The 20,903-nt window shown below is 33.6% G+C and overlaps 3 protein-coding genes across 3 annotated transcripts in view; 2 read left to right on the top strand and 1 right to left on the bottom strand.

Annotated features, from left to right (window-relative positions):
* Window positions 1-776, top strand: part of mas (masquerade) — a 41,572-nt gene extending 40,796 nt beyond the window's left edge. The window contains exon 14 of the mRNA XM_068763601.1: window positions 456-776. Coding sequence (XP_068619702.1) covers window positions 456-623 — 168 coding nt within the window. The 3' untranslated portion in view covers window positions 624-776. The remainder of the gene's footprint in view (window positions 1-455) is intronic.
* A 4,804-nt stretch (window positions 777-5,580) lies between these two features.
* On the bottom strand, window positions 5,581-11,955 carry LOC137920341 (chromatin target of PRMT1 protein-like). The gene is made up of 5 exons (XM_068763641.1): window positions 11,617-11,955; window positions 9,892-10,052; window positions 8,195-8,293; window positions 7,479-7,663; window positions 5,581-5,923 (listed from the first exon to the last, which is right to left on the bottom strand). The coding sequence occupies exons 1-5, from the start codon at window positions 11,827-11,829 to the stop codon at window positions 5,778-5,780; spliced, it is 804 nt and encodes a 267-aa protein (XP_068619742.1). The 5' UTR covers window positions 11,830-11,955; the 3' UTR covers window positions 5,581-5,777.
* Window positions 11,956-12,438: 483 nt separating this feature from the next.
* The window catches only part of Naam (Nicotinamide amidase), a 43,435-nt gene continuing 34,970 nt past the window's right edge, over window positions 12,439-20,903 (top strand). Inside the window, exons 1-3 of the mRNA XM_068763617.1 lie at window positions 12,439-12,765; window positions 18,021-18,207; window positions 19,147-19,251. Of these exons, the coding sequence (XP_068619718.1) occupies window positions 12,617-12,765; window positions 18,021-18,207; window positions 19,147-19,251 (441 nt within the window). The 5' untranslated portion in view covers window positions 12,439-12,616. The remainder of the gene's footprint in view (window positions 12,766-18,020; window positions 18,208-19,146; window positions 19,252-20,903) is intronic.

The following is a 20,903-nucleotide window of genomic DNA, read 5'->3' as shown; positions in this document are numbered from 1 at the left end:
AGTAACATGTATACAAATAAAATTCTATAAAATGAAATAAAAACAAACATTGTAATACCTGTGGAATGAGATGTTGGATGAAATGCATCGAAAAAGAGGGAAAATGGAATGAAGGGTAGAACAGATGAAATGCAGTAAGTAAAAGAATGAATGATCTTAAGACGCATGGTAGAAAAGCGCGAAAATAAAATAAATGTGAAAAAATTAATTAAACGAAAAATAAGAGTCCCTGCGCCAAACTGCGGGATACAAAGAGGCCCCCAATAGCAGGTACAATTAAAAAAAAAAACTAAGTGCACCGATGTCATAGTTGAGCTCACGAGAAGTTACAAGTTTTGGGGGAAGCCCATGCCTTGCAGTGGGGGGGGGGTCTATCGGCAGATATGGTGACGACGGTAAAACCTTCACATAACACTAAGCACTCGTAGAATAACAATAGCTTAACTTTCACGCAGGGTGACGGCGGTGGCCCACTGGTGTGCCAAGACGACGGCTTTTACGAACTGGTGGGGCTGGTCTCATGGGGCTTCGGCTGCGGCCGGCAAGACGTACCCGGCGTCTACGTCAAGGTCTCGTCCTTCATCGGCTGGATCAATCAAATCATATCCGTCAATAACCCATAACGAACCGGTTTATGTCCTGGAAGTTTATCGAATTGCTAACCCAAAAGTCTAAGTTGCCTTAAATTGCATTTATATTATATTTATTTGATCAATAATTTAATAATATAAAAAGAGCAGATTAAAATAAACTAACATATAAGAACACTTCGATAGTCTCCCAGGTCTGTAAAATTAAATTAAATATAATAACCAAAATTTCAATTTTAGAGAAAATTATGGCTTTGATTATAGCACTGATGCATTTCAAATTTATTTTTAAATTCAAAATTTCCGATTTTTTTGATATCTCTGATTTGATTTCTGAACGCAGTATTTTATAGTCTTCTACTGTATTTATTATTTACGGTTAATAAATTACGAAACACAAAATGTAAATAGACTTAAAAATTCTGCTTTCAGTTTTAGGTTAAATTATTTATTATAGTTTTTAAATTAATTTATTTCGAGGCATTTATCGTTGCTTTCCCACCATTTTTATTATCTGATGTCATTGAAATGTCATTTGCAAATGACACGTAAACAAAAATGTTGATTATTTTTAAATATTTTCTTTCTGTTATATTACTTTCAAATATTGCTCAAACGATTTCAATGTGTTCACAAATATAAGTTTACCAGTAACATTTAGATTCCTAGCAAGTGTTAACAAGGCGCTAAAAATAACCTATATTTTGATGTATTTTACATCGTGGGAACAGTTTAGTATTAGTGTGAAAGACCAAACAGTAAGTTTTATACATTTTTTAATATATATTCTAGTAATTTATTTTAGCTTTAAGCCTTAGACTTATTAAGAAAATAAACTCATCTCATATTTCTCTCGAGCCATAAATGTCACATTTGAATTGTTTAACGGTCGTAAATAGATTGTAAATAGATTTTCGGTGCTAATTTGCCTGCGACATTTTTGTTCACCGCTCAGGATACATTTTTTTTTGATAATATTCACTTGTTGGAAAATACATGTATTAAAAATAATACAGACTTTCATTTATTTTCTCTATTTATTAATTCGGTACTGTATATAAATGAAACATTATTAAGTGAAGTAACCGCAAAGCTCCTCCGTAAATGCTTATATTGATAAAATTCCATGGCTAATTCGAATTTTAAAAATCTTTTTTCAAAAATCAGACGCTTAAAATTCTTTTTGACGTCACGATGATTCCACGACTTGTTCGAATAAAATTCCTCGAAGCTAAGAAGAATAGCGAATAAAATTCAACGGGACTGCTTATTTTTTAAATAATATAATATTACATATTTAATATTTACGTATTTACAAGGTTATCGTCTAATTCAGAGTTCTCCAAACTTTTTTGTGTCGTAGACCCCTTTCCATGTTTTTCCGTGTTGGGTAGACCCCCTACTTACCTGATATAGATTTCCTGTACATTTCTAACTGTAGTGAAGTTTAGTGTTAAAAACTTATAGTAAAAACACATGTTAATTTATACATTTATTAATTGAATTTCAATTAAAACTACTCAAAATAAAATTTTGTGTCTGTTATGTAAAATATACGTAACAAACCACAAAGCGAATACCAACATCCTAAAACTTACAAAATTTTATAAATATGTATAATAATTTTTTACTTCATAGGTACTTTTATAAATAATGTAAATGTTTTGATATTATAAGATAGTATGATGTAAGTAAATAGGTACTATCAGTGTATTTGTTGAGATCCACTATCGTGGACCCCCATTTTCATTTCATGGACCCCCAAATTTTTTTTCGCTGATGTAGACCCCTTGCAGGTTGTCGTAGACCCCTAGGGGTCGATATAGACCACTTTGGGAATCACTGGTCCAATTGTTAACCTCTCAATCGTGACAGACGTCACTGAAGTCTCACAGAACAGTAGCCTTTTATTACAGCATGTGCCTAACGATAAGCGCCATCTACTCGATTATCTTGTTATATTTGCGCCATCTAGCGTCGAATAAAAAAAATTGTTCACTTCAATGACACGGTAGCTATTACATAAATATTAATAGGGATATAATATATAATAATAATGACACCTAAATGAAGATACACCTAGTCCTTCGCTTCAGCGTCCCCCTATATAAAACCATATAATTGTGTATATACAAACATTCCGTATGGAAATGTTATATATAACGTTCCAGTATATTACACATAAAACTATACTTCATATTTTAATAATTGAATATCCAACTTGATATATTAAATCTAAATTACTGATATAACATACCATTTAATTTCGCGTGTTAAGTGAAGAAAACCTGAAATCAATGTAAACCAAATAAAACCAACTTCATTCATAATAAAGACAAACCCTAAAGAAAACAATAAAGTATGTGACCAATAATTTAGGTACAGTACGAGACAATTGGCTTTGTAGAGCACTATCTCTGTCCCACACTATGTGACGTTTAGTCAGTCGTATTTCGTGCGATAGAGATAACGCACTACAAAGCCGCAATAAGCCAATTGTCTCTTTCCAAAGGTCGTTGTGCAATATTTATCACCGGGTACTGTACACATAACCTTAGAAAATATTTAATGGAATTAGGCGTTTCCTTGCGGAAGTCCATCCTAAGTAAGAAAAAGACCAATATTTAGCCACTTCCGCATATGCAGTGGTAGTCGTGCAACAAAGTGCACCGCCCGCCAGCCCGCTGATAAATGCGTATGCGGCAAGCAATGCGAATTACACAACTGCCACCGTCAAATCACTCAACACGTTTCACTCCTCCACGGGGCATCTTCAGGAGTTATGTTACACCGATTAGTGCCAAACACAGTCAACTCAGAAAAATAGACCGTATGAAAAATACATGATTGTTCACATGGACACCATTACGGAAGTTTATAGAACACTAATATTTTGAAGCCAATTTAGAAAAATAATTGTTTATAAATATGCAGATTATAAGTAGTCAGTTTTTATAAACATCTTCATCATTTCAAACGAAGTCCACAGCTGGACATATGCCATGCCCAGTTTCTCTATATCAGTTGGAAACGTCTTCTAGTGTCTTTCGAAGTTATAATAAATAAAATGAATACTTGTGTTAATCATCCTTTATTCTCCACTCTCAAATTAAACGTTAAAACAAAATGATATTCTTTAATGTAGTTTAATAATCAACAAACTTATACAACCTATTTACATTGCCATGTTAGAAAAGTAACTTAAGCAAACCTATGCAATGAGAGCTACACAAAGCATTCTCTTCAAACGTTTTAAACCTAAGTTAATAAGCTTAAAATTACTGTATTTAATGACCAAGTTATTTTTTATCTATACCAGATATCAGTAAACATGACCAAAATTTAACAATCATTTAGTTTTTGGTAAAATAAAAATGTGTTTACATGAAATATTTTCTTAAACCATTTGTTATTTTGATCAACCAATAAGAAAAAATAATTGTGTAACGATCTGTTTAAGTAATAAATGTATGATAGTAACCGATTGGCATATTAAAGTGGCAGGTCGAAAAGGCAGAACAGATGGCCACTTGGACCTTAATGTTCTCGAGTGGGAACAATATAGATGCACTTTGTTAATTTCATCACAATACGTTGGTGGGTAATGCCAATTGCATACCACGGTTATATGTGCTTTTATCTCATATGACATTAAAAATATATTCCAAATCCTTACTGAAAATTGTTATAAATGAAATATTTATGCCATGTTACTGAATCTATAGATGTATATATATTTAATGGTATATATAATATTTAGCTGCATTGACAACTAATTTTTCTGGTAGAAATTGCGGGAATTATCTATAAAAAATAGAACAAAACTGTATTAAGACATCTTGTAACTAATCATTTTGTTTACAATATATAATTTTTGAACGCACAAATGTACACTTCTCAACAAAGAAAAAAACACTCTTTACTTAAAAGAACAGGGTTAAATGAACATTAGTTTAAAAACATTAATTGCTCAAAGCAGATGACATGTGTGTTTATAAACAATTTATTTTTTTTCAACTGGCAACAATAGATATATACTAACTAGTGTTGCCGGTTTATATTATAAGGAACACTCTCTTTGACAGATAATAAATGTTACAATTCGAAGATTAAACTTTTCACAGAAACATTATCTATCCTCCAAGAAAAAAATTAAGCTAATTAATATTAGGGGGTACTGGAAAGTAATTTCTGGCAACATATTTTACAGAAAAACCAATTGATATTTACCGCTTCAACATTGAAAATTTGTATATTAGACGGCAAAAGGTTGTTTCATGAAGGTGAATTATTATATTGTATTGGTGATCAGAAATAAAAACTTGTTAAAATGTAGTTGTATGAATTTAACTTATGAAAGCAACATTACTTTCCGGTCCCCCAAATATAACCCATGGACTGGATTATAACCTAAATACTGTTTAATAAAAAAACCTACAAACAAATTAATTTAAAGCCTTTATAAATAGATAGCTCATTTGACCAGACATAAAATACAAAACAAATATAAATTTAAAATCATCTAATCGTGTGTGTGTTTCTTCAATTAGTTAAGATTCAATTTAAATGTTATACCAGGAACATGTCATACTATCAAGCCATAACAAGCCATTTCAAATACCACCACGGCATGATTGAAATACTGATTCGGCTAAAAAGGCCTCTCTCAAAGATGACTGCCACAAAGACCGGTCTTGTGTTACCCGCAACCAGCTACTTCCCACAACCTTCGCCATGGGTCTACCTAATATGGAACTACCCGCACTGAGTGTTCCGGCTTACTACATTAGAAATATTACTACATAAGACCACACAACTAACGTGAACAATTACAATGAATCTGGTCTGCAAATTATCTAGAAATACATCGGGAAAAACAGAATTTACGATAAAAGGTTTATAAACGGAAAGATACAGGTAAATAGTGTATGACATAGTTTGGCAAACTTACAATAGCTTGTATGAAGTGGGAGCCTGGAAACATCAACTGACGGCTGTTGATAACGAAAGATCCTCGAGTGGGTAATCTCCCCCGCTATGCAGGCAATGCAAGATTAGTCACTATGGTGATGATTGGAGGCCTATGCCTTACATCTACTGGCTGTCATGATGATATTTCAGATATAACATGTCCACAGTGTATAAAACTAAATCACTAAATCACTTTATCACTGACTTCTGAACATCTTAATCTATATCCATTGCATTCTTCATGTAGACATCCAGCTCTTTGTCGAGTGCCATCTTTGTGCTCGCCATGTATTCGTCCAACTGTGCATCAAGTTCCTCTTTGGTTGGCACCGGTTTATTGCCCTGGTTCCTCACACCCCCGCCTGCAATATTAATGAATTAATTTTAATTTACATACAAAGGCATCATTTATTAACCTTTCTGTTTAATTTGGTTCTGAAAATATTTTCTGCCAGCTATATTATTTTACAGCAAAGACAAGTATACTTGACATAAACAGAATAAAATGTTTCCGACAATAAAAGTAAGCAATTATGATTAAAAATCAAACATTGTTGGTTTGTTTTAAAATATGTATATTTTTATTCCTTGTTAACTAGCTATTTATCTCATGTATGTAACTCTTTACAAGGTATAAACAAAGGTACAGGTGCAAATTGGTCTGCATAATGACTAAATAAAATTCACTATTATCGGAAAATAAATCCATCACCTTACTGATAGTCGGAGCATTAGCAAGTTCAATAGTTGCATTGGGAATATTTAAAATAATTCTGTAAGTTTGGTGTGATATCATGTTCATTTCATTCTTTCAAAAACAAAGGGTTATTGTAGCGACAACATCACAAGAACAATGTCTGTCTGAACTCATTTATAATGACATATCCTTAATCTTCAAGGAATAAGGGTTCGAAAAGCATCCATTTGAGAAGAGCCCACAAAAAACTCGGACAAGTTTTTGATTATACTTTATTCTTACACTTAATACAATAATATAGCAATTCATATCATAGCTCTATTAACAATTACAAAATACTTCACACTATGAAACATTATGTTAGTATATTATGATAATAATACCAAATAGTCATATACTACTGTGATCAAAAAGTAAGGTGGAATTGTCATTTAAAGCTCCAGGGCACTACAAAGACAGATAAACATTTTTTTCCTAGGTTGGTAGAACTGTCTATAACATTCGCTGAGTATCTGTTTGTTTGTAAAGTTGGAGTATTATTTGGCTCAGCCAGAATCTTTTTGAAGGGTATTTTATATCTTAAACGCGTCAAATCTCTATAGGTGCCAAAATCACTAAAAGTTTTGAAAGAATAAAGCAACTTGACTGACTTTGTATGACTTCTGGCTATGCAATAAACTCAAAAGGCCTATGCGGGGACAATGTTTTCACACAAGGTAATAAAAACCGAATTGAAGGTCTTGAAGGCTGTACCGTAAAAAGATTATTCCGACTGTTTGCCAAAAGTGAATTTAATCAGATGAGGATTACTTTGAAGGAGATGAATTCGATTTGGAAGAATAACTTACTTTTTGGTCAGTGTTTATATGTATGTATTGATTATACAGATATATTTTCTTCACTGTTTTATGGGATGCTAGGATAAATATACAGTGATACCTCGACATACGAGTTTAATTCGTTCCGCTACCTTGCTCGTATCTTGAATTACTCGTATCTCAAAGCAAATTTCCCCATACAAAACAATTGAACTACCATTAATCCGTTCCAACCTCCAAAATGTCACTCCAGTTATTTTTGTTACGTGGTTTTGAATAATAAAAACGTATTTATAAATATTTGGTATTTATCCGAAGAAGTATTTTAACAACAATAAATTATGAAATCATTTATAAATTTAGGCTTGATATAATTTTTAATTAATGTGTGGAGTATATTACCTCTGCCCCTACCACGACCGCGCATCCTTCTGCGTGGGTTCGGCGTGTGTTGCTGCGTGCGTGGATTGGGAGTTTGCTGCGTCCGTGGCTGCGTGCGTGGCTGCGACGCACGCGGTTGCGTACGAGTGACTGACTGACTTCGGTTCGAACGAACGAAATTCCGTCCCAACTGCAATCTACCACCGCTGCAAACACATAAACACATTAAATGACTAAGTGGACAATTTACAAAGGTTATATTACAAATGCAGTTTAAACCATAATATAAATATATAAACAAACATAATATAAATGTATAAACCATAGTCTATGATCCCTGTTTAGTAATGTTTTTATTTTTATTTGTTTTTTTCATTGTTTGACTATAAATCATTATATGTTCCCAGTGAGATAGTTATAAGGTAACAACTGTAATTAATTTTATATTTCTAAGCTTCTAAGTTTGTACTTTCTTACTGCCTTTTGTTACTGTCTATCTCCAATAAAGTAAATAAATGACATATGAAGGAAAGAAGTAGGGGGGTGTAAGAAAAAATCACAATCACTGTTGTGATATTTCATACTTAAGATCGAGGGAAGTCTGGATGCTGGCATCATGATGATCTTTAGGGAGGCCTTGCAATAGGCATCCATAAGTAAATTTCTATTATCAATAATTCGCCTCATGTTGAATCATTGGTAATGAGAATACAATAGGTTCTTGTAAATATGTATACCGATATTTGCCACGCATGCCTGGTACTCTGCCACCGCGGCGCCGGAACCCTCGACCCTGCCAGCCGGCCTGTGACAGGTTACCAAAGGATGTGGAACGACTGAAAACATACAATTATTATATATTAATAAGCAGTGCAAAAGTATTGTCACAATGTGAATGCGCCTTAATTTTGGCAAATGGCGTCAAATGTCACTGTGCTTTGATATTTATGATGTATATATCGCTTGTTGACAATTAATTATAGATCACCTTCTATCGACTGGCATGAAGTTTGAAAAAAATTACCAAGAATATTTGAGTGTTAAGTAAAAAAAAAATTATGTACCAATAATTGTGAGTCTCATGTACCCCCGGAGCATAGTTCTCTTCATTGCTCTCTAGGTGACCTGCATGCCTTCATATAGTCTCTTTTACAATATCCTTTTAACACTAGGACAGCAATTCCTTCCCAAGTTGTGTTACAATTAAAAAAATCTTTCACAGTAAACAAGTGTTGTTAAATAAACTAATCAAACCAATAACATAGTAATTCAGAGTCATTACATGATAGTTGCTGTTTATTTTTTGTAGAAATTAAAAAATAAACTGTGGTATTTTTAATTATTAATGCATTACATTAGTACAATAAAATTAATACAAGTTACACTAAATACAATACAATACAAATGTTTGCTAACATATATATTTGTTAAGAACTGTGTCACAGATGTTATAACATAACAAGTGCCCACTCCTCTGTATATATCTGCATGCCTCTCCCTCTGTGTTTCTGTGCCTATGTACCCATATGAACATGTGCACTTTAGTGTGTATCTCTCTGTGTATGTGTGTATTAATCTGTATCTGTGCATACTTATAAGTGCATGTGTGTGTTTTAGTGTCTGTACATGCATATGTGCATAACTAATCTGTATGTACCTCTGTGTACGTGAATCATCAGTGCATTTGCATGCATATGCGTGTATTTCTGTGTGCAAGAGTTTCAGTGACTGTACACATATGCACATATACTTGTCTGAGTATCTCTCCGTGTATGTGTATTTCAGTGGCTATGTGCATGTACACATTTAAGTAGCTGTGCATATAAGCATGTTCCCTCCATGTATACTTCATTGATTAGTTGCACATCCTCTATAACAGGGGTGATCAAGTTCTTTGATGGTCTAAGCTCTTATTCAAAATATTAATATATAATAATGATATTCATTAATAATTAACTAAAATACGTTTATTGAATTTAGATATTAGGAATTGACACTGGTAATTATTTTAAATGGTGGTTAGTTAATTATGATCTGTATTTGGACTTTACAAATTTTTAGAATAAATTTATCAAGACTTAATTTGTCTCGATTGGAACTATGATATTTACAATATCAACTTAAATATTGAAATAATTCTACAATCAATCCGTGCCAATAACAATCATTCAAACAACCTCAGGTTGGCTGCCTCTGCTCTATAACATTCAAAATAAAAAACAATAAAACATAAAAGCATAAAAGAGGCCAATTAATATGAGTACCAAATATTATTAAATGGTAAGAACCGTATATCAAAGACAACGGTATCATAATGTGGGGGGTAAATGTAAAAAAAACTATATCTTCCCTATATATATATTGATAATTGTAATTATCTATATATTGGTAAAAAAAACTATTTTCACAAATTTAAATTAAATTAAAAACTTACCTTAAATTGCTGTTTGATCTCCGCCAGACTTGTTTATTATTGATGCCCTGCCTCTGGTTCAGGCTTCCAAAGCTATTTGAACGCCTCAGACTTGGAAGGTTACCCTCGCTGCCATATCTTCGTAGAGGATTACCCATGTTGAGACGCTGTTTTAGGGATTTCTAGAATAACAACATATTTAAAGATTTTAATTTTATTTTTTCGTAGCTTCGCACAGAGATGATGGAACCTAAGGGCTTTACATTTTCATATGCTGTATATTTCCTTATTTCGTAATAATTATCATATTTTTCACAGCAATATTTGAAATTTACAACCTTTTATGTCGCATTCCACATCATAGCCTTTCTAAGTAACATATATATATATTATATTCAAATAAAGGGGTTAAACTCATGTCAAGTAGACTTTGGAATTGTCCCCTTAACAATTAAATTATCCCCCTGTTGGGAAACGCTGGGCTAGAGGATGGTCACCTACTGGCTAGACAACGCATTTATGAGACCATAAAACTACCATGCATGACTCCATATCTCTTTCAGAATATAGAAAAATAAAAAAAAATAGAAAATGATACCAGAGATACACTTTGACAAAAACCCTTAGTTATGAGGGATCAACTAAATTTAATACATACTTAAATCATAGGTTTTTTTATGGACACTAAACATAAAATGATACCAAACGACAGAACTTATATAAATATTTTAATGACTGTTTTTTTTTAAATAGAGGTATTTCATACTACCCCTTTTTTTAAGGAACAAAATAATCTAACAAACCAGTAACATAGGTTGTGTATTATCTTACTGCTGTACTATATGTTAAGTAGTAAGCTATACCTAAGAGGTCTATAGTATAATACTGCTATCCTTTATTCAGTGCAATATGAACAGATGCTGAGATTGAGCTAGGAAGGAAGGTAAGATTGCAGTAATACCTCTCTGCTAGGTTATGCAAGATGCTACTACAGATACATACACTACTGCGAAGAGATCATAAAGATATACATATGAACAAATTTAATAATAATATTATTGTGAGAAACATGTTGACGATAGACATCAATGTACAAATATTCATTATGACCAGGCACAGAAGCCAGACAGGTTTACCGCCTAGCATTGAAGTGCTCCCACTATAACATTGGGTAGCATTGATTAAAGCCAACCCTGATGCATAAGTGCAGTGCCATTTGGTTGTGGAAACCAGCTGGTTACAATCAGACAAAACATCCACTTACAATGCAAATGAGTTAATGCCACATTCTTCCATCACATATTTTAAAAAAATCACAACCTTAATTAGCCAATCATATATTTTTACTTTTTTATCTGACAAAAGCATTTAGTTGCATTTTGAAGGTAGAACACTGAGAGTGCCAAGCCTAAACTTTTTATTTAGTACCTAAACTTGTAAGGTTTGTTGTGAGGTTCCACAAAAGGTGTCACAGATATTTCATAGCAACAGGATAAGCTATCAAGTTACTTGGGTGAAAGTTTTATGGATTGAGCAAGCACAAGCACAAGGCGAATGAACTTGGCTAAAACAACCATGAGACAAACTTTGAGCTTTGTTGCTGAAACTAGCCCATTAAGAATTACAGAAGATGGCCCGCTGTGGTCTCATCGACAACATACCTGACACTTTTAGTTTGATTATATTATATTAAAAACTGAACATTTCACACGTCAACAATAATGCAGCAAAATAATATAAACATACCATTCTAGCCTGCTGTTGTAGCTTCTTCGCGATAAGCTCTATAAGGTTCGGATTGTTAAAGTTCATATTTCGATTAACTGAGCCGGCGTTGAAGCGCTTCTGTGGAGTCCTAGCCCTCGCTGCTCTAGCGGGAGCCGCGGAGCCTAGCATTGTGAAACGATCATTGAGAGTTAACGACGTCGATTGCACACAAAACACTTTTTCTATAACCATCTTGAAGATAAATCCTAATTCTATTCGTAATTAAACAACCACGCTTTCGGGAACATTAATAACTTTTAGATTTAATTCCAGCAAATATTGTCTGGCAACGTAATTTTAATCCCGAAATAGTGTCTATGACGGTGAAGCCGCGAATATGACATGCCTGCTTTAATTTTATCTGTGGTATAGATACTTATTAATAACAATGGCTGTCACGCAATATGACAAAGTTTTAAAAAATAATAATTCCAACCTATAATAAATAACTGTAACAAACCCATTTAATTTAATAAAATTGATATTGAATAAGGGAATTCTAAACGTGATATTAATATTTAAATATATTTAATTTTTGTGCGTAAATTGAAACTATATATTGTTACGTTTCTATTTTCATTTTATAATCATCAACTTTAATTTCATTCTCACTAATGAAAATTTATTATAAAAATTTATAAAGTAAATTTATCATAAATTATAATCCGACACCTGGGTTTCATAGTTGAAACTTTAAAGTAATCATTTAAAATTAACTTTTTAGCATATTCTATCCTAAAATGTCAATGTCGACCTTGAGACACTGACATTGACATTTTGTGATTGACATTAAGAGGAAAATACCGTGCTAAGTTACCTGCAATTATATTAGAAATAATTGGATACCTGAAATAAAATTGCATCGCTCTAACCGCTTAATCAAAGTTTTGGCTGGTAGCTATTGTATGTTAGCGTTTTATTACGTGCAACTAGCGTTGTTATTTGTTTATGCGCAAAGTTGTGCAAGAACCCGGTCGCGATGATGGTTTGCCTTATAAACGAGCGCCGCGAGTTCGGACCGCTCATTTCGATCAAACCTACGATGTCGGACGTTGCCAACGACCCATCAGTCGACGAAGTCTGCTTGTTCGATATGGACGCTTGCTATGAAACTTTTGACAAGGATGGGTATGTCACACTCCAACTTGAACCATCCCTCACATGCCCTTATTAATATATGTATTTATCTATGAAAATTTAAAAGGGCCATCACTTTCGCGCACAACCATTAAGGAATTTTCATTTCAAATTCTTTGTTTGTATACACTGACAAATATTTTTAATTTATTTTATTGAATATTTTGCTAGAAAGTTTTCAATTTCTTTACAGATAGTAAACCTTTTATGCTAGGTTTATGAAGTCTTAAGACATTGAAACAATCCATTTTTAAATTGTTTACAATCACTTATCAATTAAAGCTTACATTATTAAAATATGCAAATAACTTACAGTGCATTGTGTAATGTCAATAATAATAATAATAATAAGTTAGAATTTATTAATAAAAAACTATTTATAAAATTCTTCAATAGTAAGTACTATTTAAGTTTGTATTTTTTTTTTAATTTTTGTCAATAATTTTTCACAACAATTGATAAACATGAGCATTCTTATTGACAACACAGCAAGCTCTCTATCAGCATGAAGTGCATCATACATTACACATATATGATTTAATATATCATGGTATATAATGTTCAGGTCTATTTAAAATATAGCATTCATTAAAAAAGGTGTTATTTAGAATTTAATTTATTTAACATGTAGGTGACAGTTTCACAAATTAGATTCTTCTCCATACCTAAATAAATATTAAATGATCCAAGATACATAAATCCTTAAGAAGGCTGTAGAGATTTTCATTGATTTGTTCCACCATTCTCCTACCTCCACTGTATACAAATCACTATGAATTCATTTTTAGTTATTTTGAGGTTGTTGTATTTGTTCACCTTAATGGTGGAGTGTATATTCAACAAGGGAATCCATTAATGCACTAATTTCTGATATAATACTCTAATGACAAAGTAAATTGTATTTGTTTATAATAATTATATTTTTTCAAAGTAATCTCCTTCAGGTAAAAAACACTTTTGCCAATGTTTTTTCCAGTCCACGAAAAAGTGGGAATAGTCTTTTACCAGTATAGCCTTCAAGGTTTCTATCCTCTCAAACATCAAAATGGCACCCCCGCTCTAGCCTTTTGAATTAATTATGAGATGAGTTTTTGTCTCTTTTTTTTTTAAAAAATTGTGTGATTGTGGCACCAATCTAAACTTGACATGTTTGATATATAAAACATACTTAGAAATGGTTTGGGTTTTGCCAAATGATATTTCAATTTTTAATTAATAGACATTGGGCGAAAGTTATAGACAGTCCTACCAACCTAAAAAAAATCCTGTCTTCCTAATGCACTGATGCGTGTTCCGACACTCAAACTTTGTAAAGTTTTTTAAGTTCACGGACCCCTCCGTTCCGTGAACTCAATTCCGATGAAACTGTAAGAGCCGCAAGGCTAACAGCACCAACATCATACGAGACAATAGACTTCAAACCACTTCACTGGCCACCGCTCACCGCACGAAAACACGCGTGCGATGCATAAAATCATTCACCACACTTCTCACCGTCCGTTACGTAAACTGCGTCGGCCTCCCGACGCCGCCGCCGCGAACAGCATAAGCGATCCGAGGTAGGATCAGTCCTTCCTTAGATTGCCGAGTGGTCCACGCCCCCAATCCTCACTCCGCGCTCACTACACAAACAGCAACACAGCCTTGACCAGATAAGCCTCGTCTTAACTGCCTCATTCTCCATCAGTGTCTATTTTAGATTCGGAAACCTATATATATAATTCATGGACCTTTCCGCTCCGTGAACTCATATCAGACGAAGCTGTAAGTCTTAGGACTAACAGCATTAACGTTCGTACAATACGTCAGACCTGGTTCGTGTAGAAGCGAAGGCAGTCAGGATCTGCCCGCGTCGCTGCCGACCGCCGAGTAGTCCTCGCTTCGCAAACTCACACTACACTACAGTGACCACACTATACACCTACACGGGTATAGCCCTTCTTCGTACGCCTCCTCTGTAACTGGGATACGATCGCTTAAAGTATAATATTTAGCTCGCAGACCTACTGTTTCCGCAACTCGATCGATGAAGCTGCATAAAGCCTAACCCAGCTAGCAGCATGAAGTCCATCACATCAAATGCATCTGGTATCGATTCATTATCCGTCGAATAATGGACACCCTCTGGCTGTACAACTGTGTCCATCACGCGGTGGTAGAAATATCACGTCACACACGCGCGTGTATGCACGGACGAGACTCAAGATGCGATCGCAAGGTTCATCGATGTGAATACGCCAACCGCCGCACAGACACTGGTGCACGACCTGAGGATGCCAATATGGAGTAAGGATGAGGAAGTGGTCGCACGAAACGTAATTTTGAAAACGGGACATTGTTACGGCGTTGTGAAATATAAACAAGACATTAATGATCTAAGAAACTACGATTGAAGTTAGGGAATACACAAACTTGCACAATTAGGAGAACACAAAGAACTATTTTTTTTCGACTCGTTTTATACAAAACTAGCTGACCCGACAGACTTCGTTCTGTCAAAAAGATTTGTAATGTGGCAGTTTTTTGTTCCGAACTATTTTATAGTCGGAGCAAAAAATTCTCCTGAACATAACCTTCACCCTGGTGAATTTTTCTCGCTGTGAAAACCATCCTTGAACTTCAACGAACATTTGAAAAAAAAGAATTGGCTAAATTGGTCAAGGCGTTGTTCAGTTATGCGCTTACCAACGCATTTTGCGATTCATTTTTATATTATAGATAATTACTTCTGGTCAAAGTACTAAAACCAATAATTAATTTAGCTGCAAAAGTATTTTTTTTTTGAAAAGTTATGCTAAAATTATGAAAAAACAGTTATTCATGATTTTACTTTTTCAGTTATAATCGATTTTATTTTAAAATGAACTCAAAAAATGAATATCGATTATTGCCCCGATAGCCCTTGTTAGTGCTTGTATACGATTGCGTATGTTCAAAATACGGTTGTCGAATAATTCTTGATTCAAATTGTTTCATTCTTTCATCGATGCGATGCAAAAAGCACTGACATGCAAAAAGGCGAACCAAAAAAATACGTAATTTTTATCTGTCATTGTAAAAACAAAGGCACGGAAGCTAATGTCTGTGATATATACATACATTAAATATATGTTTAAAAAAAATCGATTCAACTAAAAAGTTCTTCAGAGAAAAGGTTCACATCTTCCTCTGAGTAGATATCGATTATACAATACGTCAAACGTCAAATTTGACGTTTATTTTTTTTTAAATTTTAGTTCGCGGATTTCGGGCTCTTGAGCCTTGGGAAGCTATAAAAGTCAGAAAGGCTAACATCAACACCAATCGAATACAGGCAGCTATTCGATAAAGGTAGCAAGTGGGGGTAGGCTTTTGTAATACAAGTAGGTATTGTTTTGAAATAAGAACACCGAAATAGTGTTCCAACTCGCAATGCGAATTAATTTCTCGCCAACTGAACAGTCTCTATAAATAAATGAAATTGGACTGTTTGTTTGTAATATTAAAATACCCACTTTTTACATTAGTCAAAAAATTTTTTTTTTAATTTTGTATCACTATTCCGTGAATTATTAATCATCGTCATCATCATAAGGCTATAGATCACTGCAAGGAAGAGACCTACCCCAAAGATCGTCGCTATGACCAGTCTTGCACTGCCCGCATCCAGCGAGGACCCACAACCTCAACTATGTCGTCGGTCCTCCTGGTATACCCCCCACCCACCCCCTATAAAGTAAGAGTAGAAGAATATTGTAATAATATATATATAAATAATGATAAATATTGGATATGACCTTTGGAAAGAGACAATCGGGTAACATTGACTTCGTAGAGCGTTATATCTGTCACACGAAATACAACGACTGTCAAAACGTCACATAGGTAGTGTGGGACAGAGATAGTGCTCTACGAAGCCGAAATTAGCCGATTGTCTCTTTCGAAAGGCCGATGTGCAATATTTATTGCCGTGTACTGTAAAAGTTTTTAATGTCTACAATCAATCACTCTGTACAGTTATGTATATACTATTTTGTTATCTGTGATACGAAACAGATATTACGATAGCTTATATTCGAATTTCGAAAGACATTTTTGTAATTAGCGTGCTAAAATTGAGTGCTAAAATTATTCATTTTATAAATTTTGTCTAGATAAAATTCTAATGTTGCAACACCATTGATTGTAATTAACGTTTGTGTGTTAAATATAACTATTGTGTTTAATACCCCTGGCTTGTGATCATCGTAGAAATATAAATTGTCACCATCATCCGACTCGAGTATTGACGGAAACATTACATCACCTTCCTTAGAAGTAGTAAGTATGATTAGAAATAATATCATTATAATATTGCAAATTCATTTGTTTTCAAATTCAAAATATATTGATTTGAGTATACATTCACATGCGCTTTTGAATTGTCGATTATTTTAACACTATATGTGTAACATATATATCTGTTGTGCCAGAAACTCAACAGTTGCTTTTTATGATTAAATTTAACAATTATTTATATTTACATTATAATATCAATTATCTAAATCAACAAAGTTCCACGCATCTCGAAATAAAACACTTGTATGCTATAATAATATTTATTTCATAATATACTTTTATATTATGAGATCTAAAATATCTTGTGGAACTTTATTATATATACGTATACATAGACCCATGATTTATTGTTTTTGAATAAGAAATTTAGTCGCTATGAGTTTTTACATTTAATATTTTTATTAAAAACTAACACAAGGAAATAAAACCGGAATTAAAAAAGATGTGATTGTAGAAATACATTTTAATGACGCCAATGTCTGTGGAATATAAGACTGTAAATAAAAAGTACATAAACCTTAGAAGTCCCTAGATACAGAGCCACATTTCAGCAAGTTTTATATCAGTAAGACGTAAGAAAAGGACCAATATATAGCCACTTCCGCACATGCAGTCGTAGTCGTGACACAGAGTAAGAGATAGAGACTCTGTGTTTGGCACTTATTAGTGTAACATAACTCCTGAAGATGCCCCGTGGAGAGGTGAAACACGTGTTGAGTGATTTAACGGTGGAAGTTGTGTAATTCGCATTGTTTGCCGCATCCGCATTTATCAGCGGGCTGGTGTGCGGTGCACTTTATTGCATGACTACGACTGCATGTGCGGAAGTGGCTATATATTGGTCCTTTTCTTACTTAGGATGGACTTCCATGAAATATTAGTGATATAAGGTGATAACATGTTATATATAAATCGATTTTTGATATCAGAGACGGGAAGCTGGACTTTGAGGAGTTCCGTCTGATCTGCAAGGCTCTCTTCCGCAACGACAAAGGTCACATCTATCCCCTGCCAGAAGACCGAGCGAGACACGTATTCCAGGTGTTCGACAAGAACGACGACGGGTTTATAGATAAAGAAGAATTTACTTTCTGCTGGAACCACTGGATTAAAGTGGTTAGTTTATTCTGAACTTATTGTATATATTTGATTTTAAAAATATATGAATAGATGCAAAATATGTAGATTTGCATAATATATATACAGTACCCGGCTATAAATATTGCACATCGACCTTCAGAAAGAGACAGTCGGATAATATCGACTTCGTAGAGCGTTATCTCTGTCGCACGAAATACAACGACTAACAAAACGTCACATAGGTAGTGTGGGACAGAGATAGTGCTCTACAAAGCCGAAATTAGCCGATTGTCTTTAAATATATATATATGTATATTAAATGTGTGTGTAAAAGGTAGCGTAAAGGTTATGTCATAACGTGTAGGTGTCTTAATTTTTACAAATGTCATTGTACACTTATAATATACATATGTAGATATACTTCATCGCCTATTAATAACTAATTATTTAAATATCGACATCATAAATGTCAAAGCGTAGTGACGTTTGGCGCCATTTGTAAAAATTAAGGCGCGTTCACATTATGACATTACTTTTGCGCCACCTTCTATGAGATCATTACCAATCATCAGGTTAAAATTGAGTTTACATTAGTTCGTAACTAGTCACCTACTGAGAAGAACTAACAAGACATTCAGTCTTTAATTTTTTTAAATGATTGTATTTAACAAAAAAAAATTTTTGCTCCTTCTGTTATATGTACACACACACACACATATATATATATATATATATATATATATATATATATATATATATATACATACATACACACACATTTATATATAAACATGTATATATGTAGTGTGTTCTGTAGTCACTTTTACAATATCATCGTTACATTAGCATTGCAATTAAATCTCAAGTTTTATTATCGATTAAAAGTCCTTATAAATTAATTGCATGATTATACCGTGATATAACAATAGAGTTAATTGTATATATAAAGTCTTTAAATTGTCCTTCAACTCGCAGATTGTCCGTCCAGTGAGTGCGTTCCTGATCGTTGACGTCCAGAACGACTTCATCTCCGGGACCCTCAACATAAGCAAATGCAACGCGCAGCAAGATGGCAGTGAGGTGAGTATCTTGTTCATTCATTCATGCAATAAAAATATTTTATTTGCATAAGGTAAATGTTCTGTTGGTATATAAACTGAAAAGACAACCGTATGCGCGTTTAATAGGCTGCATGCTTCAACATGATCCAACATGTCACTTCACACGTTGCTTACAACTCTAGAAAACTACTGTTGTCACAAGTAAGAAAAGAATCAATATTTAGCCACTTCCGCACATGCAGTGGTAGTCGTGCAACAAAGTGCACCGCCCGCCAGCCAGATAAATGCGCATGCGGGGCGTCTTTAGGAGTTATGTTACACCATGAAACACGTGTTGAGTGATTTAACGGTGGTAGTTGTGTAATTCGCATTGTTTGCCGCATATATTTTATAAAAAAAAAACATTAATTTCTAATCAATTCCTGGAGCGTCCACTAAAATAACCTTTAATGTAACTAGTAAACCTTTATTGGCCTCTCAATAAAAATAACTAACTTAACATATATAATTAACCTAAGTACTGTTATGTACTATGGGTTCTGACTCGAAATGAAACACCACTGGTTTACAAGGAGTCCTTTATTCACAAATCAGATGGTCACCCTAATTTAACAAAAATTATACTAAGTAAACTACGCTTCCAAATCGCTCAAGAAATCACTGTCCAAATAACTTACCAAGTATCACTGATCGTAGATAAATCATATAATCAATAATATCAAAAAACAACACTGAACTGTCGACATGGGGAGTACACCTATTTATACTACGGAGAAGGTTCTAGTAAGTTCGAGATAGTAGTCGTTTAAAATTTCCGAGAACCGCACACAGAAATCTATAAATAACTTCAAGGTCATGCGTGTTCTTGATCCTAGAGTTCCACGTTTATTGTTTAGATGGTTCTGTAACTCGTGCTTTGTAACAATACTACCTAGCTTAAGCAAAGGTTGTCACCTTAGATCCGGTGAATTAGAATTCCATAGAACAAACAGGTATAAAACAAAAGTTAGCCTTGATATGTACTCTCTCTTTAACAATCGCTATCCCCCCTACTTATCCGACACCACCCCACCATATCTTATCCTATGATAACAGTACCTATATCTACCTAATTAACTGTATAATGTTTTACGTAAATAGTATATTGTTTGACAAGTGCGCCCAAAACAAACACACACACACGTATATACACCAATACCTCACTTTGCGTCGTGGTTACTTTCCAAAAAAACACGACGCAAATTGAAACGCCGTAAAGTGAATTAAGATTTTCTATAGCAAACCATGTAAAGATCGAAGATAGGTTCCAGGGTCACGAAAATACTACTTTTTAAAAAGAAAATTGAACAAAGTAAACATTTAAAAAACAAAAATAATATAACTCTGCGAATAAATATATTGGAAAAATATTTACCTTTTTTGTAACTCTTTTAAAAAAAAGCACAACACACTACGTAATTAAAACTGAACTCCAAAATTAGCAAAACAAAGTGAAAATAAAACTGTATTCAAATTGCGTTGTTTTTAGTTAGAAAAGGAATCCCCGAGTTTTAATAGCATGGCGCAATTAGAAACAAAAGTGTTTACATCTTTTATAAAAAAAAGAAAATTTAAAAAAAAAAATTAAAGACTCGAACTCAAAACAACGACGAACGAAACGACTCTAAGCGA

Source organism: Battus philenor, unplaced genomic scaffold (genome assembly GCF_028537555.1).
Source record: "Battus philenor isolate CCGP_79_NKW_IND1 unplaced genomic scaffold, ilBatPhil1.0.hap1 SCAF_18, whole genome shotgun sequence".
NCBI lineage: Eukaryota > Metazoa > Arthropoda > Insecta > Lepidoptera > Papilionidae > Battus > Battus philenor.
Note: the sequence above shows the minus strand (reverse complement) of the source record. Positions and strands in the feature narration are given on the sequence as shown.